Source organism: Alosa sapidissima, chromosome 16 (genome assembly GCF_018492685.1).
Source record: "Alosa sapidissima isolate fAloSap1 chromosome 16, fAloSap1.pri, whole genome shotgun sequence".
Classification (NCBI taxonomy): Eukaryota; Metazoa; Chordata; class Actinopteri; order Clupeiformes; family Clupeidae; genus Alosa; species Alosa sapidissima.
In genome coordinates, this window is record NC_055972.1 from 11425411 (window position 1) to 11450679 (window position 25269).

The following is a 25269-nucleotide window of genomic DNA, read 5'->3' on the forward strand; positions in this document are numbered from 1 at the left end:
GTGAAATAAGTCTAACTTTCTGTCTAATATGGAAGTAAGCCCATCTAAGAAAGAATTACGATGTTGAACATCCTATCACCATGCAATACATCCGGACCGGCTTATATTTCAGACACAATCTAGACAAAAGACAAAATAGAATTTTAAATGATCTCATTGCTTTTTATTTTTCAGTGACATAATTTCTCATTGTCCCATTTCTTTTTCTAGAAAAGTTCAGTGTAAAAGTATAAAACATAGTAAACATTAAATCAAATTTAAATGATCATAACAGTTATTTTTGTGACTTTTAACTCTTAACTCAGCAATCTGATACCCCTTTCACCCAGTCTTATCGCCCCTGCCCCATGTCTAGTCGGAGTCTTCGCTGCTGTTACTGCAGTAGGAGCTGTCACAGCAGGTGTCGGTGGAGGAGAAGGAGTCCTCTGTGGGGTTGAGCTTGGGCACCGCGCGGCACCAGGAAGGTGGCCAGGTTACACAGGTCCACAAACACCTTATAACGGTCACTGGCAGGAACAACACAACAACAAAGCTTTTTCAAGAAAGTTTGGGTCTAATCTTATTAGTGATATTCTGCTAAAATTAGAGAGCAAGTTGGTCTCTATGCGTTTCAGTCACAAACACAAACAAAACATACATATTATTGGGAAAATATACATATAACATTTTCTGCTGCTGATGATATTTTACAAAATGTGCATATGTGTGTTGTGATATCATTAGTCAATAGGGATGAAAGATCTATTGTTTGTGTTTAATTTTCTGGGAAAATTGTGGCTGACTAAAACAATGGCTGTGATCAATGTGGTATAGTGGTGTATGCCATTTTGACCATGCTGGGCTTACCTCACAGTGGAACGCAAGTAATGGTACCCTGAGGATCCACCTGTTCCCATATCTCAAGATGCATCTTACTGCCAATCATCCTGTGCACCATGCACACGTGGTGGTCTGGAAGATGGAGGCATTCATAGTCACTTTCATAGTCACTAACAATAATGCATAATGTTGTGTAACAATGACATGAACATAATAACAAACTGAGTAAAAATATAACCATTTCAGTCTGTATAGATTGGTTCTTTCACTAATACAACTTGCTGCTGTGCTGATTGGGCTGTGGTAACAATCATGACTAGTGTTTGGTCTTTGAGGGCTCCTATCTGAGCTATCTCGTGGTATGAGAAAGAGATATATGTAAGAATACAACAGAGTATAGATCCACAGATATGTACTTAAACACATAAACTGCACAGATGCTAAAAAGTATTTTAAGAAATCAAATAAAATGGGTCATTAATTTCTTCACTGAGATGGCAAACTCTAGCTTCTGTTGTCAGGATTAATCCAACACACACTGACTCATCTGAGACACCTACATCTCCATTTGGACATGAGGGAGTCAATGTCCATCAGTGAGGTCAGCAGCTGGAGCGGCACCTGGAAGTGAGGTTCCTCTCTGTCAGAACATTGACATTGAGTGGTGTTCAATTCTTACAGAGTGAGTAGCTAAACTTTGACTTAGGCATGGTGTGTTTGTGTGTGTGCGTGTCTGTGTCTGTATGCGATGATCATCCACACCTTTACTCATCAGGTCATCATGTCTTTGCTCATCAAACAGGGATGTAAACAGGACTCTCTGCTTTATGATATCCTTCATCTGTTCATCTTTGTCCTCTGACTCTGGTCTCATCTGTCCAATTAAATTATATTTATAGATCATTGTTCTCAAGATAATTATCTCATAATTACGAGATAACCTAATTATGAGATTTTATTTTTTATTATGTGAATGCAATGCACCACCGTACTTAACCTATAGCATAGGCCTATATTTTTTCAGAAAATACGTAGGCCTATGCATTTTATTATTTATGTATTTATTTTAAATCTTTTTCAAAGGGAGGCAGCAAACAGTCAAGAAAGTGCCTCATGGCGCACAGACAGACAAGCTTAAAATGATAAACAAAGTTTCACTGGCTGAAGGAGAGAAAAGCTTACGGCACCTGGTATTCCCAGGCGGTCTCCCATCCAAGTACTAACCAGGCCCGACGCTGCTTAGCTTCCGAGATCGGGCGTGTTCAGCGTGGTATGGCCGTAAGCGAAAGCTACTCACCAAAATAGTCTAATTAAACCTCCTCCAGCCCTGGAGGGAGTCACACGCGTGTTAACCGTCTGCCTCTATCCAATTTTAGTTGTGAAGATTTATAGTCCCATTTTATACACATCCATTGAATCAACAAAGAAAATGCAAAAATAGAGACTTTTGTTGAATTATTTCATATTTTGTGTAGTCATTATAGTGGATTCCATCCACTATCTTGAAATCTCCTGGCTTCTTCTTCTTATAACCTTTTGTTTTACCTTTTCAAGAGTGAATGCAACTCTAACCGCTTAACGTACAGACATGTTGAAATAACCGTTCTGAAGGTCTGGAGTGGGGCAAGAGAGTTATTCAGTCAGATTTTTTAAAAAGCTTATACTTTTTGAGAAATAGGGGATTAAAAACTTTAAAAACCTAATTTTTCCCCCATAGACTTGAATGGCTGTGATGTCATAATGGCCTAAAGCCAGCTGCGCTCGTTAAGCTCCCAGAGTAGTTCCCGGGCTAATCAGAACACTGGCACAGGTGTCACCTGTGAATCCAACTGTCTCAGCTTCTAATGAATACAATCTGGCGCTCCCTAAAACTACACGTCCTGTTTAAGTGTTTCCCGTGTATCAAAATAAAAGTCACAGCCATATCTCATGCTTTGCGCATTATATCTCCAGAACGGCTTGACGCATATCCTTCAAATTTGGTACAAGTGTTTGTATGGACTCAAAGATTAAGTGAGTTGATGTTGGAGGTCAAAGGTCAAGTCCATGAATACTCTGAGCGCGATATCTCAAGAATGCCTTGACATACATGCCTGAAGTTTGGTATGAGTGTTTGTATGGACTCAAAGATGAAGTGAATTGATGTAACACCTTGAGTGTTATATCTCAAGAACGCCTTGACACACAAGGTTTTTTGGTACGGTTTGTATGAACTCAAAGATTAAGTGATTCAATGTTTTTTTTTTTTCCAGGAATCTCCCCACAAACATTAAGCCAGCAGCTTTCCATCCACTATTGTAATTCCTCTGGCGTTACATTTCTAGTTCTATATCAGAACCCCTGACATACATTCCAAATAGTCTACAAGAAACTACAGAGTGTGACCTTTCTTCAGAGACCAGCCTAGAAATGGCCCAATCCAGATCATGTTAAAGTTGCATGTTTTTAAGAGTGTGTGCATGGCTAGTATTGTGAAATGGAATGTATTTTAAATATTTGTGGTTATTTCATAGTGTATTAATGCAGTAGGCCTAAGCGTGCATTGTACGATGTAATGGTCCTATCCATACTTAATACAAATAATACTCTAAGACAAAGACTAATAATACTCATTATCAGCAAAACACTTAAGACTTTGGCTCACAAATCTTTCCAGGCCCTATCTGGCAAGCCTAGTGCCTAACAGTAAAGTGCTCCATACAGCTTTTGTGTCTTAGTTTTACAATAACACAGAGATTGTTGCATAAAAATTGATCTTGAGGCATTACTGTAAGTCAGACAGAGTCGTTTGGTGGTGCTGAAATTCAACAGAGCTTTATTACAGTACCGGAGATGATCAGCTAGTCACACACCCGCAAGATCTGAAGACAGATGAAACTCAGATCCTTCCACCATCTTACCGGAATCTTCCATAAACTTCAGCCGCACAAGCGTGACACAGACAATATCATTCATATCAAAATAGAGTTTGTGTAAATTGTCATAAGAGAAACACAGCTGTGCGATGGCGACCATACATTTCTGGCATGCAAAGGCCTCACTCCACCCCTCAAGGCCTATTGTTTAATGTAGAATAAAATACTGTATAATATTTGATCCCTGAGCTATTATGACCCTGTTTATATAAATGCTGCCTAATATGATATGAGGCATCTTCTTGACTTGATGTTACTTTAGCAGACAGGAAATGTGTCACTCTTGTGTGTTAAGCTTAATTTGTCATATATTTCAGTATTAATTCAAAGGAGTACAGATATTGAATGAAAGGAGGACATTTTTCAATATTATTATATAGTTTGAGGGTGGCATGGCTGCGCTTTATGTTCAGGTCTGCGTGTACAACCCCAATAGAGATCTAAAGTGTGACATCATGTTTCCGTAGCAACCAATTTTCTGTTCTACACAAACCAAATTAACAACGTGAAATACTATGCCAGACCAAAGTTTTATAGAAAAGGAACGTTTTTTGCATATTGATAAGCAGTTTGTGTCTCCGATGATTGAAGCAATTATTGAGAATAGATCTTCTTCATTTTTTATTAAAAAAAACTGAAACTAACGTGGTGTAAACCGCTATCGACATGGTGCAATGCTTCCTGAATGCAATCATCAGTCAGTCTCATAGCCAGTGTTGCCAGATGCCAGCAAGGTTTTCCAGCCCAAAACCTCGTCAAAAACCGCGAGAATGCGCAAAAAACCGCCCAAATTTGCTTTTGCTTGTTTCTCATTTAAACACATTAAAATCATTAACAAGCTTTAAAATGACCCATTTTTCGACTTAGCCTATCCAATTTCAGAAACAATATTCAATCAAATGAACGCAAAAGTAGGCTACACGGACGTCAGACTATTATTCTATAAGCTTATGTTACGGAAAATAATGCAATAGGCTAAACATAGACTATTAATCTGTCTGTTTAGTGTCAATAGACGCTTGGAACAAAAGCATTCAGTAGGCTAGCCTAACATAAAAACATTGAGTGGATATATAGAGTGTCGACTCTTTGCAGATGCAGTGCGTTCATAACTGGTGGGCCAACTGTAGGCTACACAAAAAATATTTTCATAGGCCTACCCCAAATGTAGGCTAAAGGCTTGAGTTAAACTTGAGTCTGACACCTGTGATTTAGAACAATTAATTAATAGCCTACCTAGGCGCTATATATTCCCTGAGACAGGCAGTTAGGCCTAGAGTTTTCATGAAAATCGCGCTGAATAGGCTATTTAGGACAGTGTCAGTGCGCTCTTTGCAGAAGCAGTGCGTCCATGCATGGCAACTACACGCAAAAAATATTTTCATACGCCAGATATAGGCTAAAGGCAAACTTGAGTTTTACACCTGTAATTTAGAACAATTATTAGTCCTACCTGACAGGCAGTTAATCCTAGTTTTCATGAAAGTCGCGTTGAACGAACAGGGGTGTCAGTGCGCTCTTTGCAGAAGCAGAACGTTCATGCATGGGCCATCTCTACACAAAAAACATAGGCCTATGGCCCTAGGCCCTTCGTGAAAATCGCTTTGAGCAATTGTTATTAGGCCTAAAAATAATTAAAAAGTTCTAGTAGGCGTAGGCTTTGTCAAACTTCCTCAACAACTGTCGGGCTGGACGGAACGTGGGCCGTAGTCCTATGTCAAGCCATTCGCGCAAGACCTGCGCACCTCCATCAACCCTGAAAGAAGGGGTAAGTCCATCCTGTCTCGTAGGTAATCTTTCAGCAGTGTGCACATTCATGAAGAGATTGACTGTAATGACAAAATGCTCTTTGCCCACTTTGGCATATTGACATTGTCAGTCAGCTAGCTAAGTTTGAAAACCCCGCGAGCTGTGTGTTTGAATGGCGGTCTGCGCCAGAGTAGGGGAGAACCGGACTGAAACACTTTTTAATTAAACGTAATTTACAAAGACATCGTAAAACACTGAAAGCTAATATTTTGTCACAAGCAAACTACATCGGTCCTCTGTCAAATACAGTTGCATTTTCAGCTCTGAACAAAACCATTCAGGATTTATTTAAGGAGAAATCGAACATGCGTTTTGTTTCATTCGTCCCTCCAGACCGGGATAAATGAAACGACATGGGGGACGAAAGAAACATACAGCTTAAACTTCCCACAACTTCAATATTTGACAACATCATGAATGGTACTTGAAATATGTTTTAATTTGGATAAATTACTGCTGGGCTTTACTGTCTGCTGTGAATATCTAACAACTAATTGCGGTCATTGTGAAGCGCATATCTCGCGGTTATGGAAATACCATGCACTATGCCATTTATATGGCTAGAATGCATGTTTCGATACATAAGGTGACGTGAGCTGAGAGTGTCTGTTGTGAGTTTAGGGGGGCACGTCAGCCAGAGGGTGTGTGAGTGAGTGAGTGAGAGACTGCTGCCTGCTGACCAGAGACGGTCGCTGGAAGAAGGGTCTGAAGTGCCTTTGTTTCGGCTACAAAAACCCGCCGAACTGATCCGAAACCAGCCCAATTTTTATACACCCGCCCAAACCCATTTTTGCCCGCAAAATAGATTGCAAAACCGCCCAATTGGGCGGGAAACCGCCCAATCTGGCAACCCTGCTCATAGCCTACTTGCCGATTTTTTTTTCAGGTTTGTAAATAAATTCCAATTTTTTTTAAAAAGTGTCCGAAGCCACCCCGGTTGACAACGTTATGTAATCAGAACAGATTAGGCAAATTTACCTGTTACGTTATAAACTTTATCTTTCATACTAGAGCAAACTTTTCCTTTTAATACCCCAGAAAAATACATAAAAGCCTCCACATGTTTCAATCTAGTGATTTTCACCTCTTGAAATTTATTTATTCTCGTTTTAAAAGAAAGAACACAGCGAAGCAATGGAAAATGCCATCTCTGGTTCGGTTGTTTAGAACAGAAAATCTGGTTGCCAAGACAACGTGACGTTTTCACTTTAGTACTCTATTCCAAAGAAGTTGGGGTGTTTTGTTAAATGTAAATAAAAAGATCATCTGCATCTCCATATTTAGCTACAAAAAGGACATAAACAACATAACAAATGTTGAAACACAAATCACATTTAGAATTTGATGCCAGCAGCACATCTCAAAAAAGTTGGGACGAGGGCAACAAAAGTCTGCAAAAGTTATGGAATGATAAAGACAACAAAATGAGGTTAACTGTCCGGCATCATGATTGGATATGAAAACAGCATCTCAGAGAGGGCAAATAATGAAACAATATAAGAATAATGCTTCTTAACAGGATTTTTTTTACAATTTGGGGATTTCATCATCTACAGTAGGCTGCATAATATTAAAATGATCAGAGAATCCAGGGAAATCTTTGAAAACAAGGGACAGTGCTGAAAAACAATATTGAATGGCCATAGTCTTTAGGACCTCAGATGGCCATTCAGATGTTTCTGTAAAGAAAATCATTGTATGGGCTCAGGAAACTTCTGATAACCAGTCTATGAGCACAGTTTCATGCTACATTCACATTTAAATGGGGAAAGGATGATTGAATCAGCACTAGTACACATCAGTCTTGTGTCGGGTTCATCTCCCAACACCCTCTTTAACACCATGGAAGCAAAATCCAGCGGTTAAACTACTAAAAAGAAAGGGTAGGAAGACCGAAAGAAAATGGTGTAAATACAAACTTCAGATCCACTATGAAATCCATAAAGAGATGCTCCGATCTTATAACTCTGAAATATGCAAAGCAAGACAGTCTTTCAGTAGTCCAAATAACACTCATGTTCTATTTTAAACCGTCGAAAAGTTAACAAATCCCCGCTCACAATAAGCGCCTGAACTTCTCTCAACTAATATAATGACTTTGAAAAAAGATGCAAAGGTAAAATTGACAAAAAATCAGACTAAACATATCTGCTCAATTACTAATTCAACAACCGGAACTTCCAGCTACAAATAGAGGGAAATTTAACTAGATGTCAGAGTTCAGCTATACCCTGGAAATCCAGAGTTCTCGTGAGAGCACAATTTAAATTTTCTCTGCGATGAATAATGATGCACGTAGCTTTTACCCTTGCATCACGAGGAACCAATCACATCTGTGTATCTGATATGGGCCAGAGGCGAGCTAAACAGATGACGACAGCGCTGCAACGAATCAGTCAGTAAACATTGGTCGTATAGTGTTATCAATTACGTTGAAGTCCGGAATCAGTCAGCAAACATTGGTCGTAGTGTTATCCAATTGTGTGCAGTGAGATTTTCAAATGCATGCTTGGTGCAGCCAAGAGCCTGACCGATTTACCCCGACCAGTAGGCACGGCTGAAGTGGCCTTGAGCAAGGCACCTAACCCCTCACTGCTCCCCGAGCGCCGCTGTTATTGCAGGCAGCTCACTGCGCTGGGATTAGTGTGTGCTTCACCTCACTGTGTGCTGAGTGTGTTTCACTAATTCACAGATTGGGATAAATGTAGAGACCAAATTTCCCTCATGGGATCAAAAGAGTATATATACTTATAGCTACAGATTGTACATTGATATCCGTAAAACACAAAGGAAATGGGGAAAATTAAATTCTTTTTAAATTGTACAATATTGAGGGTGCGCTACTTTTACCCTAGATGAGTTGTTACTGATTTTATGTAGTGTTATCGTAATGTTTCTTGTCTGAAGAAAGCCAGACCTGAAGTGTTTCTAGACTTACAATCTACCATCCGCTCCTTACACATGTTAAGATCTGTCAAGGCTGAACTGTTGCAACAATCATGTGTAAAGCAATGGTCAACTGAGAGGCCCCCTCCCCTGCATTGTGACTGATGGAAAAAATACTTAATTAGCATGACATTTCAAGTGGTGTACCAGCGATTGTCTGTAGCTGTATGCTTTTGGACAGTGCGGGCAGCTGTAAGGTTTCTGTCTTGTGTGGATGCGCTGATGTTTCTCTAGGCAGTACTTTCTGCTGAAGCAGTGTCCACAATTCTTGCACACATGTGGCTTCACGTCTGTATGACTCCTGGTCTGGTGATCCCGTAGGTCAGTCAGCACTTTGAATCCCTTGTGGCATTGCTTACAGATAAAGGGCCTATGCTCTGTGTGCCTTTGCTGGTGCCACAAAAGCATGCATGGTTTAGTGAAGCTTTTTCCACACACCTCACACGAGTGCATTCTCTTTCTTTTCTCTTTCTTTTTGCCATTGTGGATCCGCATGTGATCGGCGAGGGAGTCTGACCGCGGGAAGGCCTTTCCGCACAGATGGCATACATATGGCTTTTCTCCTGTGTGCACACGAATGTGTTTTCTCATGTAATCACTCTTTTTAAATGCTTTCCCACAGGTGGGGCAGATGAAGGATTTCTCACTATTGTGTATCTTCATGTGGGCCTTCAAAGTATCAGCACTGCTGTAGCTTTTCCCACACAGTAAGCAAAGGTGTTCCCTTAAACTTTCAGATTGTGTCTTTGGTTTATCAGCTTCTCTCGCTCCAGGTTTAGCCTTGCGCTTGTACCTCACAACGTGGCAAACACGGCCTTCCTGAATTGACTCCTCAGATTCCGTCAGCGTCAACACTTCAGTGTCATGGTTACCTCCCTGTGCCTCCTGGACACTCCCCTCCTGGCAGACATTTAATAAGGCCACTGAATGGTCAGCGTTATAGTCACACACTTCATCAGTCTCATCAACTTCAACCTTAGATGTCATACAGTCCTGAAATGGATTCACAATCCTTTCTGCAAGTTCCAAAGACATTTGCTCATCGGAGTCCACTTCTGACTTAACCTCAGATTTGAGGTCAAAGAGTTCATGTTCAGTGTAAAGATGATCTGGACTACAACTATCCCTCTCCAAGAACAATTTCTGAGTACAAACGTAAGGACTGAAGTCTGGCTCTGATTTGACTGAGAGAGTTGAAACCACATCTTCTGGTGTCCAAGAATTAGATCTTTTACAGTCATTCTTAATCTCTGCTTCAAGATGTTGTGGTGTAGCCAGGTCAGTTTGTTGATCTGCAGTCTCCATTGTCTGTGTGGTTGGAAATCCAGTGTGTCCGTTCTTCATGCCAGTTATGGCACTCCTAGACGTCGAGTTGGGCTTAGTCTGATTCAACCTTCATCTAAGGACTCCTCTCACAGCCATCTGGACAAGCCAACATACAGTATGTCAGAGAAAAAGATTATTCAAGTAATTGCAATAAACATTTTTACTTAAAATATAGTCTGTGTTAGTGTTTTGCTATTCAACTAGTGCAGCAGTGTTTCCCACAGAATTGGATTCAATTTGTGGCGGTAGCTGACTTGGACAAGGGGGGGGGGGGGTGGTATTAAGATCGTCTTGGTAGTGTATAGGTCTAATTGAGTGCCTGTCACTTTAAAGGAGAATTCCGGTGTGATATTGACCTAAAGTGTATTGAAACATGATACCGAGTGTGAACGTATGTCTCATAGCCCATCTCGGCTTGTCCCCTGCACTCCAAAATCTGTCGCTAGTTAGCCGATGCTACCAACAGCTTTTTCAATAGTGGTGCTTCGGCATCGGGCTAGCCATGCAAATAAATCACTGTTTTACACCCATTTACGAGGCTCAATGTATCTCCACACTTCATTGGTAGACTTCCGAGGGCCCTGACATTTAAAACGAGACATTGAGAACTTTGAAAAAGCACTGGTAGTTTACTTACAAGACGATTTATACAGACAGTATCTTCACGAAGTTTAGCGTTTGCAGCCATCTTGAATTTAGTCACGATAAGTCGAGCAACGAGTAACAATGAACAGGTATGATAAGGGATCAGATTCCAAAAATAATTCAGTGGAAATGCATGGATTCCAGTTGCTGCTACTGGAAGAAACTGGAATCCATGCATTTCCACTGAATTACTACTTAAACGGCACCGAAAATCAAAAAATCCAGTGGAAACTAGATGGCAGAAGTGTGTAGGCCAATCTGCCCAGCAGCTTTTTCTACTTTGTCACCTAGAGTTTGACAGGTACAATCTTTCAAAACGCCATGTTATTTCCCATAGACAATCGACGCCAGGAAGTTGGATGGATACGGAAGTTAGGAGGCGGGACTTATTCTGGAGAGGTCTATGATGTTTCCCCTATTTTTAAAGCACCTGCGGGCATGTAAAGTTAGGAGGCGGGACTTATGTTCATTTTTTTTCAGACGAGCGCGACAAAGCGGAAACAGGAAGATGGACTAGTTCGAGGGCAAGCGAGAGTTGCAGTGTTTTGTTACAGTCGTGAATTTGTAATAGTTTGCTGGATAAGTTAATAAAGTTACCAGCGAGAGTTGTAACACATGGAATTAAGAGGAAAGAATAGAACGATTTATTTTCAAACAAAGGATATCTATTAAGGCCTCAACAAAATCACTTTCCACTTCAGGAAATTACACAAACTCAGCCAGCTGCTAGCTAGCTAGCCAGCTAACTAAACTGTTTAAATTATTAAAATTTCCCTCGGGATGACTAAAGTATCTATCTATCTATCTACCTGTGCGCACACCTTGGAAACTAGATGATAATGATGGTGGTAGTTGTGAATAGTAGCAACCAAAGTCTGAAGTACCATCACAGAGGCTAGCTAATAGCAGAGCCCGTTTATATTCTCTGCTACTAGTGTTTCTTAATGCAGCTTCTTCTGCTGTGTAACGGAGTTAGCATTAATCTTTTCACAACAGCGACACCTCTGTTCAGGAGAATATTGCAACTAGTGTCGTGACCACGACGCGCGAGTATAAATGGTTATGGCGCTTCTGTGACGTCACATTGTCGCGCTACAGGTCGGGGTGCGTCGAGTATGTGGCGCACTTAAGCGATGCTGGGTAACGTCACTTCTGTTGACTTTCAAACAAAACAGAGAGCTAGCTCACTACTTCCTCCCCCTCCCTCCCGTGCAATTGAAACTCTCCTAAACACGCATCTCATCTGTGATTTGCTGGAACAATTGGTTATGTTTTTATGGGCTAGGTTTGCCCAGGTTATTTTTGTTGTCGTTTTTGGAGCCTGGGCTGTCCACAGAGATCGTGTTTTTTTACAGTGTAGGCCTATTCAGGACACAGACAGCTAGCGGTTGGTTAGGTGATGTTTGCAGTAACATAATGCGACATAAAATGTTTAGCCTAAAAATGTGTGGCATCGCTTAGAGCACCTTTAACATTTATTTATTAAATAATTGATTGCGCCCGACTGTCCACGTGATCCACCAGTCAGCTGGGAGGAGCTCGAAAAGACGACCCTGGACACACCAGCTGATGTGATTCATGGCAGATATCGCGGCTATGGTCTAAATTTCCTTCCTATTCATTAAAATGAACATAATGACTGACGAAATAAATTACTATGATGTTTAATAAACAATTGTAGCCATACATTTAACAAATCATTATATCACATCAATTAAACGTTTTCAGTAGGCTAGGTTTCCCACTCACGTTTTGGCGCAGTTGACGTGCCATAGGCTATTTCTCTACTGTGCGACAGAGACTCGTGGTCATGACATGATAGCCTATTTTTTTTTTTTTTTACAAAAAACGGCTGCTACGGTGTCATAACGTGAGATACAAGGGAGCCTTTCATACATTGTTGTGTTTCTTTAGAAATAAGCAATGGACAATATAGTCTTTAAACGCTTCTGGGGGTCAATGGAATTCATGCTTTCCATAGTGGGTTCCGGATGTTCGTTTACAAAGCCAGTTTAGTCATGCACGATTGAGCCAAAATTGGAGAATATATCATACACTGAAGAAAAAACAGTCCCTCAATGGAATTAAATGTTTCTGACTGTCTGTCAAGCATGTTCTTTTGTAGGCCAACGTCTTCTCTACTGGCACTTCAGTCAAGGCACAAAACATAACCCCCAAACACTTATACAGTAGCCTGTAACTGTTGTGGATAAACATGTACCCCCTCCCCCAAAATATATTTACCAATTATTTTGCAGTCCAACAACCTGTGCCTCCCATAAATGAAGTTGTAAAGAATTGGGTGCTGTTTCGAAATGTCAGTATCAACTTATTCAACCGAGGCCAAGTACTCTCTTTCAGCAGTTCCTTTGCTGTGGCAATCTGCCTGCTGGCTCCAACTAGGCGTTGATATGCGATAGCAGAGCCCGCCCGCGATAGCCTACAAAAGATCACGTGACATATGGAGGAGTTGGCTACTTTTTGGTAAAAGCAGAGAATGTCTAATAAGACAGACCGTAGACAGACGCTGGTAATAGGAACAATTATGCTTGCTGCTAGATGTCTCGATTTAGTTCTTACTTTTGTGATTTGAGTCGGTTCATGATCCATAGACAGTAATTGGCGTTAAAAGACTTGTAACCTACTCCACAGAAAAGGAAGCAGGTTTTTGAAACAACAGAAAGATCACTAAAGGGTCCATCCCTCCCAACATCAACGTGCAGACGTGTCCACTCTGGACTATCAAAGATCGTAATTCTTGATTTCGCTTGCAAACTGACTAAACAACGATTATGGAAATTAAACACCACTTTTCCATCAAAAAGCTTGTTGTAAAAGGCATAACTTATTAGATTTAAGAAATAGGTTCGCTAGCTCTGTGTGTTATGAGTCCCATAGAACAACACTGCCATCTACTGGATTAGAAAGTGTCAGCAGGCTACTTGTGGATCTGGGTGCTTCTCTGCCACAAAGTTTGTCTCAAAAATACGTGAGCCACAAATGCTGATCCACAAATGCGAAAACGAAAACTGTGTGTGCTGGTGATCCACAAATGCAAAATTAGATTTCACAAAGGCAATTTTCAGTTTTACAAATGACAATTCATTTACAAATACACATCTACAATTGTGAAAACCAATTTACAAGTTACAAATATGATTTTTTTTATTTGTGGATATCAAAACACGAATGCAAGTCAAGAAATATTTGTGGATGTCGCCATCTACTGGATTGCGATTTCTGTGTGATGGTGAATTAAAGTAGGCCTATTTACGTGTGGATTTGTGTGACTTTCATGTGAAGAACGTCTCAAAAACAAGTAACTTTGGAAAGCGAAGAATGCGTGTGCTGGTGATCCACAAATGCAGAATCACATTTCACAAATGAAATTTTCGGTTTTACAAATGGCATTTTATTTACAAATGCACATCTATATTTGTAAAAGTCAATATACGAGTTACAAATATGATTTTTTTTATTTGTAGATATCAAAACACACATGCAAATCAAGAAATATTTGTGGATCCCCCTCTGCGCATATACAAATATTATTGAGACAAATTTAGCTCCATACAACAGTAACGTTTCATTCATTCTCCATGTATTCTTCTTCTCTCCTATCATATCAGAACACGTACATATGAATAACTGCGTAATACGTTCTCGCCACCTACTGGCGAATGTACAGTATAGAACACAACACTGTTCAGCATAGTTAAGTAAGCATTTTTGTGAGTTATGGGTTGTTTTAGGCCTATCTATGTTATAGTATTATTAATATTAGCCTACCATCAGCCAAAACCTCTGTAAGTGCACACGTTTTAGAATGATCCTACAAAGATTGAGGTGTAGAGTTAGGTCTGGCTGAACTATTTATTAATTTCTCATTGGACGAGGCATTCCAGGGTGGGGATATCCCAGGACATCCCCACTCAGAGAGCTTCAGATATGATGTGTGGTTACCATGACATTAGAAAAGTTAGTGTTCCAGACACTACTAACAACAAACACTTCCATGGCGTTTCAGTGTTGAATGTCCTGTCCACATTAGGATACACCATATTTTATATTGCTGAATATAAAGCACTACAAGACGGTTGCTAGTTAATAAAAACACAGCTTTTATATTCATAAAGTGTTTAACAGAGACTTAGATGATTCACAAAACATTGGATGAAAAAATAAAAATTAGTAACAAAAAAATAAATAATGAGAAACAATAATCATTGTATAATTTAAAATTGTACAGAGTCTCATTAAATGAGCAGTAGTGTAATAGGATGGCTTACTGAATAGATGTAATAGGATGCAAAGTATAGCCAACGCTGATACTGACTGTAAATAATGGCAAATGTAGGATTCTTATCACACTAAATAAAAAAGGATGAAAATACTTTGGGTTGAGTAGAAAAAAACAAAAAGAGAAGAAATAGAAGGAAAAGGAAAGCCATGCCATAGGTCTTGAGTGTGGTCATGGAACTTGAACGGTATATTTCCATGCACTTGCCCCAAACCAATACTTCCTTTGCTGTTTTTCATGCACTCAAACAATATACGGTACATAAAACAAATTCCTGTTATTACCTCTTTTTACAATCAAACCCTAATTTTTGACTGCTGTTATTGTTGATTCAATCCATCCCTGTGTATAGTTGGTAATTTTTTGTGGGTCCTCAAGTGCACAGTAAAGCTGTACTTATATGGGAAGGCTTTTCCACATTCTGGGCATTTGTAGGGCTTCTCCCCAGTGTGGATGCGCTGGTGTTTTTCTAGCGTGCACCGCCGTTGAAAGCTGCTTCCACAATCAGTGCAAACAAAAGGCCTGATGTTTGAGTGGCACACTGCGTGCTGGTTCAAATCACTTACATCGATGAAGCGTTTCTCACATAGATGGCAAGCATATGGCCTTTCCCGTGTGTGACGCCGCATGTGGTATTGAAGGCCAGAGGCCTTGGCAAAGCTCTTGTCACATTGGCTGCATTGGAATTGATGTGGTTTGATCGGCTTTTGTAGTCCAGTGTGGATCATCATATGATCTTTCAGCCAATCAGAACGTGCGAACGCCTTCCCGCAAGTAGGGCAGACATACGGCTTCTCCCCGGTGTGTATCCGCATGTGTACCTGCAAACCATTGCAGTTGGCAAGAATTTTACCACAAAGCGAGCACATATACTGTTTCAAGTTACCCCGTTTCCTTCTTGCTTTATAAGTTTCACGTTTTGTACCTTCACAAGTTTCTTTCTCACTATGCTGTTGTTTCACATGTCTGTTGTTCACTTGGGTTCTGTATCTCAGAAGATGGCAAACACGGCCTTCCTGATTCAAACCCTCAGGCTCAGCAAGCAGCAACACCTCAGTACTACTGTGATCTTCCTCTACTTGTGGTGTTGGATGCTGTAGTTTGTCTTTTTGCAGTGCAACCAGACTTCCCTCCGAATGTTCTGGAATACTACAGTTATTTACTTGCTCATTCACGAGTTTAACACAGTCTTTGAATGGGTCCCCAATCATGTCAGCAACTTCAAAACATAGAAGTTCATCACTGGATAGTTCTGACTTTATCTCTGATTTGAGATCCAAAAGGTCAACCTTCACCTTGTGATCATCTGGATGGGTTGTTGACTCTCTTGAGAGTAACTCAAGTGAGAGAAAGTATGGATCTAAATCTGGTTCTGGTTTCACACTGATTGGAACCAGAACACATTCAGCTGTCTTTGTATCAGAACAAGCATTGCTGGTACTTTCACTCCCACACCTAAGTTTAAGTTTAGAGGATGGGGTTGAGGTCCGCTGGATATGAAAAGAATGTGGATTCATTATTTCCAACAGAAGTCCACATTCATGTCCTTTTATTAAGGAGTGCAGTTTTAGCAGTGGTGCATTCACAGTCCACACCTTACATCCTGATACTGGTTCAGCCTCAGTCTATGGCTCTCTTGGCAGTCCTATGGCGAAAGGAAAAATGTTTGATTGGTTTAGTGCAGACGGTCAATATTCAATCAAGAAATAATGTCAGACATATTGTATCTTATGAGGGGTGGAGTGTTCTAATCTGTAAATCAAATTAATATAGACCCAAAACAGTTAATGACAATTACATTTATAGAGGTGAGACACATTCCAGTGTGTCTGTGAAACATACTGGGTCCTCTTTAGTGTTGAGTAAGCAATTCATCTTAAACCAACAAAACAATTCACACTCCATCCTACCCATGACAACATTAGTGCAAAACCAGGTGTTCTGGGTGTGCATCAGCAATGTCAGAGACTCCATTCTCCATGTTTAAAATCAGAGTAGTATCATTAGCTATTTTATAGTGAAAGAACTACTTTGTGTTGCTTAAAATGTCCACCTAGTTTCACATCACCTGTCATAGTCACATCTCATAGGTTCAGTTACCTTCGGCTATACAAGCTCATACAAGCAAGTTGGTGTTTGCTCACTGGCTTGGCTCTTAACATAGTAGAATGACCTCTCGCTATATATGACTTAATGATAATAGTGCTGGAGCCCTCATACTTTAGCCACCATTTTAAGGAGCAGAAGAAAAAGGTGTGTTTTGCTCATCGTTTTTCCAGCGGTCCACTGGCGGCCCCACTGTTTTGCCAATTGTGGTCATGCTTCTATTTATTCAGTTCTTACTTCATTTTAATAGCATTTTATGTATGTGTATATATATATGTACAATTAGTGAAATTAAATTAAAGTTGATGGTGGTCCAACAGCAGACCATTAGTGCCACACCACCAGTTGTTAGCTGCCTGTGGCATGCCACTTCGCTGTTGGATTACCATCACCTTTAATTAATTTAATTTGTGAACATTAAGAAAAAGTAATCATAAAATGATATTAAAATGAAGGAAGAGGTATAACTGAATAAATACATCAATTCATAATAATAAATCAAAAAAGCCAATGATTCCATTATTCCACACTCCTATGAATCATATTTTTCTTAAATAGATTACAGAAACAAAATGGCTCTGATACCGGAGAGGCGTTCTAGGTGGTTTCCTCGACCATCTGACCACGTGGTGCAGGGACAACAACCTCCTGCTGAACGTCAGCAAGACAAAAGAGATTGTTGTTGACTTCCGGAGAGGTCACACCCAACACCTGCCACTGACCATCGACGGTGCTGTGGTGGAGAGAGCGAGCAGCACCAAATTCCTGGGGGTGCACATCAGCGAAGACCTCTCCTGGACCACCAACACTGCATCACTGGCGAAGAGAGCTCAGCGCCACCTGTACTTCCTGCGGAAACTCAGGCGAGCAAGTGCTCCACCAGCCATCATGACCACATTCTACCGAGGCGCCATTGAGAGCATCCTCTCCAGCTGTATCGCTGTGTGGGGCGGAAGCTGCACTGAATACAACAGGAAAGCCCTGCAGCGCATAGTGAACACAGCTGGAAGGATTATTGGTGCTTCACTCCCCTCCCTGAAGGACATTTACACCACCCACCTCACCCGCAAGGTGACCAAAATTGTGAGTGATGCAAGTCACCCCGCTCACAATCTGTTCGATCTACTGCCCTCTGGGAAGAGGTACAGAAGCCTGCGCTCCCGCACTACCAGACTCACCAACAGCTTCATACACCAAGCTGTAAGGATGCTGAACTCTCTCCCTCCTCTCCCCCCTCCACCCTCAGCTACATAACATCCTGGACATTGGACCCACAATGGCCGCGTGCACTACTCCACTTGCACACTTGCACACTTGTACACTTTACAACTTGTTGTTGTTGTCCTGAAAACACAACACTTCTGCTGCTCTTACATAACTTGCACCACTATGTCACTTTCTTTCTTACTTAGGTCAAACAGAACTACCCAAGCCTTTTATTGGCCTGACTTTGCACTAGTATTTTATTGACTGTCTATGCACAATTTAAACCAAATTTTGCGGCTCTTATTTTTTTCATTATTATATGTGCCCTCTTATTTACTTACTTTTTTGTTTACTTGAATGTTATGTTTGTCTGTGGACTTAAATTGGTAAAATATGTCTTGTCTTCACCGTGGGATAGAGAGAAACGTAATTTCGATCTCTTTGTATGTCTGGAACATGTGAAGAAATTGACAATAAAGCTGACTTTGACTTTGACTTTGACTTTGAAAGTGGCCAATCAACAACCAAGCCATAAACAAAATCACCAGCAACGGGCAAGAACATATGACACCATAAAAGTGCAGCCATTGCGCGCACTTCACTGGGGTTTGCTAAGCAGGCACCATCCTTAAAAGCTGAGTGAAAGATACTAATCTGAGCAGTTAGCCTACCTCAAGCAGCAGCTTTCTGGTTTCATGTCAGTTCGAAGAGTCTCCCTGACTATGTTTGGTTTTCGCTAAACTGACAGTTTTCCTTCGGAGTATGTCATTGTTCAGCTCTGGACTAGACGGCGTCTGATCAGATCATCCAACTTTCTTGCCATTAGCCAACTTTTAATTGTAACTTATCTTTTTAGCGGGCGTGGTAGCTTATCTGTAGAATAATACCATCCTTATCGACAGAACCCGTCTAAGAGAGCGGTGCTTCTTGACTACCTATTAACAAAAAACATGCGATCTTGTCTTTTTCAGCGACCTTACCAGATTTTATTGACAGATCCTACAAGACAGCTCTCACGGGGACCGGAAGTTTACTATGTGCTGCTAGTCAGGGACAGGACCATTAACGGACAGGCAAGATTTTCAAAGTAAAAGTTGTCCGTCGTCAGATGTCTTGTTTTCTTATTTAGGATCATAATACAATTGCCCACCAATCGAATAGTCAACATTACCGAGAAAATAATGCACCATTCACTGGCCTAAATTCAATCCAGAGTAAATCACTAGCCTGCAATACAAACACTAGGCCTATCTCATCTTTCATAATTCAGTCAGGATGTAAAAGCTGCAACAAAACATAGGACTATGTCAATGAAAATGTGTAAAAAAAAGAGATGCTACCTGGGTTTGTGAGCTTGTTGTGTAGAATGATGATTAATCAATTCAAAATCAGAAGAATTTTGACAAAACGAAAGAATACTGAAGAAGTGTAGCTTTAATGCACACCCAAGCATTAGTTCATGAAACAAGCTGCCCTACACTGGCTGATGTCCAGCCTTTATACCCCTTCAAGTCATCCTAGACTGGACCTTCTGTGGCTTTCCCACCACCTATGTTAATAAATAGCAGACCAGGTCACAGATGGTACTTCACCTTTGCCCTCTCATCCTGTTATCTATACATTCTTTAGGTTTTGTTTACATTTCCTATATATGACTTTTCCTGCCAGGTCTGCTCTTTCACTTAAACCAGTCTTCCTTTCTCATACACTAAAGATACTACATACTTCCAGACATCCCAAGTCTCCCGGAAGTTCCGGGAGTCTCCCGCATATTGATAGCGGCTCCCTGACGCCCGCAAATTAGATAAAATCTCCCGGAATCTAGAGCGAGCGATCAAGAGCGCCCACGCGAGAGGGAGACCTAAAATCGCGTGTGCATCTGAGTGTAGCGCGCACACGACAGGGGAGAGAGAGAGGGGTGGTGGTGCGTGTGTGTCTGAGCGCATCCAAGACAGAGAGCATCCTGATCAGTTTAGTGTATCTAGGAACAGGAGAGTCACGACAGAGTCAGTGTCCCCAAAAAAGGAAAATGTAAGACCCATTTCAAAGTGTACCCTTGTTTATAAGAGTAAAAAATAATGATAGGGCTAGTCTTGCATGCTGCACTGTTTGTAACAGTGTTAGCATTGCCCATGGTGGGTTAAATGATTGCAATGTTGAGGTGAGTTTAACTAGTGTCAATTAATGTGCATATTTCAGGCCTATACTAGATGGCTTAGTTGCCAAGGCTACATGAAAAGACCAAACTGCAAGATCTACATATTTTATTTTCACAATTAGGCTACTATCTATCTATAGGCCTTCCTTATTTGGTGTACTGACTAGACATTATTGAACAAACATATTAATCTCTATTTCAGTATCTAAGTAGGCAAAACATTTTTTAGTGTTGTTATTTATTTATTTTATTTATTTATTTGTGTTTTTGTGTATGTTGCAGACTTGGTTCCCAAGCTGTAGTAGTTACAGTACATCCTTCATTTCTATATCATTGGCATATAACAATATCATGAAATGTCTATAGAATCACAAACAGATCATTATTGACATAGTTTATTTGTGTGAAGAGTGTATTTAACATAAAGTACAAATAATCTTCAGCAATACAGTTATGGCAATTTCTTTTTATAATAAATAAATGTTTTATTATCATCTGTGAACTAACATGATGAAAGGATAATCCATTTCAGTTCAGTTGAAAACGACACCTAAAAAAATATTACCTCAACAAAATAAATACACAGATTTTTGTGTTTTATTTGTAACAGAAAAAGAGCACCAATTCAACTATCTACTGCTTTTTTTGTGAAGGTTCAGGTGTCTTTTCAGAGACTGTGCATAAGGAAAAGATTTCCCACAGTGACCACAGCTGTAGGGTCTCTCCCCAGAGTGGATCCGCATGTGCTTCGTGAGACTGTCACTGCGCCGGAAGCTGTGGCCACACTCAGTGCACACATAGGGCCTTGTGTCTGTGTGTGTGGCCTCATGGCTCACTAGACACTGCTTGGTCATGAATGCTTTGGCACAGCTGCCACAGGAGAACTGCCTCTCCCTCTGTCCACACTCTGTTGTTAAGGAGCCATGCAGCCTTTCCTTGTGCAGCTGAAGAAAGCCTCGGCTTGTTAATTTCTTTCCACACTGATCACACTCAAACGGACGCTCACCTGTCCGTGCCATTTCGTGATATTTCATATGCATAGCCAGGAAATCTGATCGGGAGAAGTCTTTACCACAGGTGTGGCATTGGTATGGCCTCTCCCCAGTGTGTGCCCGCATGTGAACCCGCAAACCACTAGAGTAGGCGAAGGTCTTGTCACACTGGCTGCAGGTAAATCGTGGTTGGGACGGCTTTTGTTGACCTGTGTGGATACTTGTGTGGATTTTTAACCGGCACTTGAATGCAAATTCCATCCCACAAGTGGGGCACATGTGCGGCTTCTTCCCAGTGTGTGTCTGCCTGTGAGCCTGTACACAGCTGCAGTTGACTAAGACATTATCACAAAGCGAACAGGACTTGGTCATGTCTTTTGGTTTTGGCTTTGCTTTATAGATTTCACATTTTGCACCTGTACAAGTTTCTTTCCCATTCTGCTGTTGTTGGACTAGTCTCTTGTTCACTTGAGTTCTGTATCTGAGAAGATGGCAAACACGACCTTGCTGATTTAAATCCTCAGGCTCTGTAAGCACCAGCACCTTAAAACTGCAGCAGTCTTCCTTTGCTTGTGGCATTGGATGTTGTAATTTGTCTCCTTGGAATGCACCCAGACTTTCTAATGAGTGTTCTGGAATACTGTAATTGTTTACTTGCACATTGTCAGGTTTCACACAGTCTCTAAATGGATCCACAATCATCTCAGCAACCTCAAAAGATACATTTTCACCAGTGGACATTTCTGACTTTATCTCTGATTTGAGGTCCAAAAGGTCAAAATTAACGTTGTGATCATATGGTTGGATTGTAGGTTCTCTTGAGGGTAACTCAATTGAGAGAAAGTGATCTAAATCTGGCTCTGTTTTCACATTGATTGGGACCATAACACATTTAGCTGCCTTTATATCAGAACATACTGTACTTTCACACACAAGTTTTGTTTGTAGCGATGGGGTGGAAGTATTATGGCTTTGCAGATAACGTTGTTGCATGATTTCCACTCTAGATAGATACTCTATAGATACTCTATTTGTCCACATCACGTGCGTGATGTTTCGTTGTTATTGAAGTTTGTACCAGCTAGCCTTCATTCATGTCCTTTGATTGCAGTGTGATGAATTTTGGCAGCAGGGTATTCCTTACACCCTGCTGTTGGTTCAGGTTCAGTAGTCGAACACTTCCTGAGCAGTCCATATGGAGAAAGCAAATATTTATTAGGTTCAGTCAGTTTGATGTAGACCATCATGACTCAATCAAGAAATAATGTCAATCACAAGACCAAAGATTTTATCTTTCCATCTGATGTTAATAAAGCTATTTTGACAATCACACTTTCATCATGATACATGCCCAGAGTTTTTCAATAAGCCAAAACCTTAAGTAAAATTCCATTAACCTCACCCGTAATGTTGCTTCCTTCTTAAAACAATGCATGCATGCTGGACTTGATATTATGCATTTTGGCATTGTGTGAATTACAGCGCTGTCTGGAAGTGGCTACCTGACGAATGCACCCAATACCTCCATTGGCGCAATACTTGACCATTCATGTGCAATGCATAGTAATAGATGCACATAGTGTCCACGTATCAATTTAAAAACATGTTTAACCATTCATTCTTATATCTGTATGCAAGATGATGACAGAAATTTGATGCCGAGCTGAAAAGTGATTTTTCCAAAATATTACATGACGTCTTAGATTGGTGTGATTTGTCCTGAGAGCCAACAGGGCTTTGTTTGCCTAAATATACAAATGTCATATACTGTATACACCACCATTTAACATTTAGATGATGTATAGTTCACTTGAATGATTGTTTAAATATTTGTTTTATGAAAGGTAGTAAGTGCATGGTCAGTGCAGGCCTGTTTTATTATAGGCTATAAAATGTTTAGCCATTCTTGTTTTTATGATTATTAAGATGATTCACAGTGTTTTGTAATGTCAGCAAATAAACAGTTTTTGCATATGACTGAATTTCAAGTATTTAAATGACTACTCAGGGGGTTTCATCAGGTCCCTCTCCACAGGTGTATTAATCAAGCACCATGTAGTCTGCATACTGTACATATAGTCCATGGGCCAGATGAGATGTCGGTACCACTCAAGGTGGCAAAGGTTGCTTATACTTTTTGAAAAGATACATGTCTGTAGTTTGCATTTTTGTATGATAACACTAATTTAGCTGTGACTCCAGGGTTATCAGCTGTTAAAGATACCCTCCCCCATTGAAAAAACACATTTTTGACGCAGGTGCCTTGCTATTGGTCTTTGTTAAAGACATATTTGCATATTTGATTTTATTATGTTTGGTATCATTTTAAAGAGGACAATCAGAGCTTTCATTCAAGTCCTTTGGACAAATACAGCCGACCCTGGAGCTCTTCAAACTTTTAATCACACAAATTGTCCTGCCATTTCCGCCATATCATCTTTTTTCTTTTAATCCTGTGGCATCGGGGAGCATTAGAGATACAAAATACAAACACTGCAATACTGGCATGGTTCTAAAGATTCAGAAAATGTATAATTTACCCATATTATCTCATTCCGAGGTGGTGATTTTCAGCTCAGGCATGGCGTTTTTTTCGAAGAAAGGTAGTTTTGCCAACCTCTGAGGTTTTCTTTGCTATTGGACAAAAGGACTTGAATTAAAGCTCTGATTGTCCTCTTTAAAATGATACCAAACATAATAAAATCAAATATGCAAATATGTCTTTATAATCAAGGTGCTTGATTTTATAGCCTACACCTGTGGAAAGGGACCTGATGAAACCCATGGATAGTTAGGCATGGTGGCCGAGGTATCAGAAGTGAACACATGGATCATTATAAAAAAAATGTATAAAACGTGACAAAATAGCCTACTTTTATAACCCTCGAGCCAGCATACCTTGGCGGTGCACCTTTTGCACCTACAACAGCATGGCGTAGCCTAGCCCACAAATCATGTAGCCTGTGTTTGTGTCAAAGAATTGGCTCTCAGATGTGTAATGGCTTAATCAGTGTTAGACATATTAAGCTGCTCGTTTTATCCTAAAAAATAAATTTACCCCTCACAATTATCGTTAACATCATGCCCACTATTAGGCTACAGTTTTCAGCATTCAGAAACAAAACATAAGCAAATAATAACATACAGTAGGCCTACCTCAAGCAGGGATTTGAATAACGTTGAAAATCTCTTAACAAGAAAATATTACATAGGATAGGCTACACCTTTCCTGAACTTACACAGCCCTGTCTTCCATTTAGACTACACCTAGCCTACTTTATTTCCTTTCAAAGAAGAAAGGGATGCTGTCCCAATTTCAAAGTAAAAGTGAAAAACAGAGGCTTGGGATGTTTCTCAAAGTCAGGATGTGCAGGAAGCTGCAGGTGTGCATTATTGAAAATCATCTGTGGCCTACCTATCCCACATTCGTGGTGACACGTTGATTTGATTGTAGACCGCTCACAGCAATACTGACCTTTGACAAGTTAAATGAAACTCCATCAACTTTATTTGGGATCTATTTGATAAAAAAAATGATCATGATTCCATCAGGGTGGATTCAGTTGGGATTTTTCAATATTAGCCTAATTAAATTAAATTAGAGAGATTTTCTTTAAAACGAATGATCACAAAATCAATGTTTTCAGATCACATAGCCGCCGATTCATATTTTCCAACGATTGAAACGGTTTTTTACTATATTGGACAGTGACATTCTTTTTGTTAGCCTACTTAACATAAAAAAAAACAACATAGGCTAAGGAATGCAAAATGTTGTTTATTACAGTGTTTCTGTTTCTTCAAATGAAAACAAACAATGGCAATATGTAGCAAGCGGTAATTTAGATGTAGGCCTAACTACTTTGAACCAGTAGGCTACACTGTTGGTTCCATTTAAAGCTCTGGTAAACGGGATTTGGCAATCCTGAAATTCGGTAGGCTATTTGCATCACCGTGATCCAATCCAATGTTCCTATAACTGGCATAAAAGTAAGATGGATCAGGTGATCCTGGATGGCAAAACATGGGATTTCCAATTTTTTATTA

At 40.3% G+C, this 25269-nt stretch overlaps 3 protein-coding genes and 2 pseudogenes across 6 annotated transcripts; all 5 read right to left on the reverse strand.

Annotated features, from left to right (window-relative positions):
• Window positions 1-200: 200 nt before the first annotated feature.
• LOC121685588 lies at window positions 201-1693 on the reverse strand (annotated as a pseudogene).
• Window positions 1694-1994: 301 nt separating this feature from the next.
• Window positions 1995-2103, reverse strand: LOC121686286 (annotated as a pseudogene).
• A 6096-nt stretch (window positions 2104-8199) lies between these two features.
• Window positions 8200-13261, reverse strand: LOC121685174 (zinc finger protein 583-like). The gene is made up of 2 exons (XM_042065545.1): window positions 12705-13261; window positions 8200-9911 (listed from the first exon to the last, which is right to left on the reverse strand). The coding sequence occupies exon 2, from the start codon at window positions 9831-9833 to the stop codon at window positions 8607-8609; it is 1227 nt and encodes a 408-aa protein (XP_041921479.1). The 5' UTR covers window positions 9834-9911; window positions 12705-13261; the 3' UTR covers window positions 8200-8606.
• A 1303-nt stretch (window positions 13262-14564) lies between these two features.
• Window positions 14565-22514, reverse strand: LOC121685175 (zinc finger protein 571-like). 3 transcript variants are annotated; one of them, XM_042065548.1, is made up of 2 exons: window positions 22503-22514; window positions 14565-16405 (listed from the first exon to the last, which is right to left on the reverse strand). In XM_042065548.1, the coding sequence occupies exon 2, from the start codon at window positions 16275-16277 to the stop codon at window positions 15081-15083; it is 1197 nt and encodes a 398-aa protein (XP_041921482.1). In that variant the 5' UTR covers window positions 16278-16405; window positions 22503-22514; the 3' UTR covers window positions 14565-15080. The 3 variants fall into 3 exon arrangements, with proteins under 3 accessions (XP_041921482.1, XP_041921481.1, XP_041921480.1); XM_042065547.1 differs by lacking the exon at window positions 22503-22514 and adding an exon at window positions 19053-19213; XM_042065546.1 differs by lacking the exon at window positions 22503-22514 and adding an exon at window positions 18744-19045.
• Window positions 20790-24468, reverse strand: LOC121685172 (zinc finger protein 660-like). Of its 2 annotated transcripts, XM_042065536.1 has the most exons (3): window positions 24379-24446; window positions 23763-23856; window positions 20790-22404 (listed from the first exon to the last, which is right to left on the reverse strand). In XM_042065536.1, exon 3 carries the CDS (start codon window positions 22261-22263, stop codon window positions 20860-20862), a length of 1404 nt encoding a protein of 467 aa, XP_041921470.1. In that variant the 5' UTR covers window positions 22264-22404; window positions 23763-23856; window positions 24379-24446; the 3' UTR covers window positions 20790-20859. The 2 variants fall into 2 exon arrangements, with proteins under 2 accessions (XP_041921470.1, XP_041921469.1); XM_042065535.1 differs by lacking the exon at window positions 23763-23856 and having other exon boundaries at window positions 24379-24468.
• Between the last annotated feature and the right edge of the window lie 801 nt (window positions 24469-25269).

Excerpts from the sequence above, each read along its gene's own strand:
- LOC121685174 (XM_042065545.1), bottom strand. The coding sequence starts at position 9,833 with ATGAAGAACGGACACACTGGATTTCCAACCACACAGACAATGGAGACT.
- LOC121685175 (XM_042065548.1), bottom strand. The coding sequence starts at position 16,277 with ATGAATCCACATTCTTTTCATATCCAGCGGACCTCAACCCCATCCTCT.
- LOC121685172 (XM_042065535.1), bottom strand. The coding sequence starts at position 22,263 with ATGTGGACAAATAGAGTATCTATAGAGTATCTATCTAGAGTGGAAATC.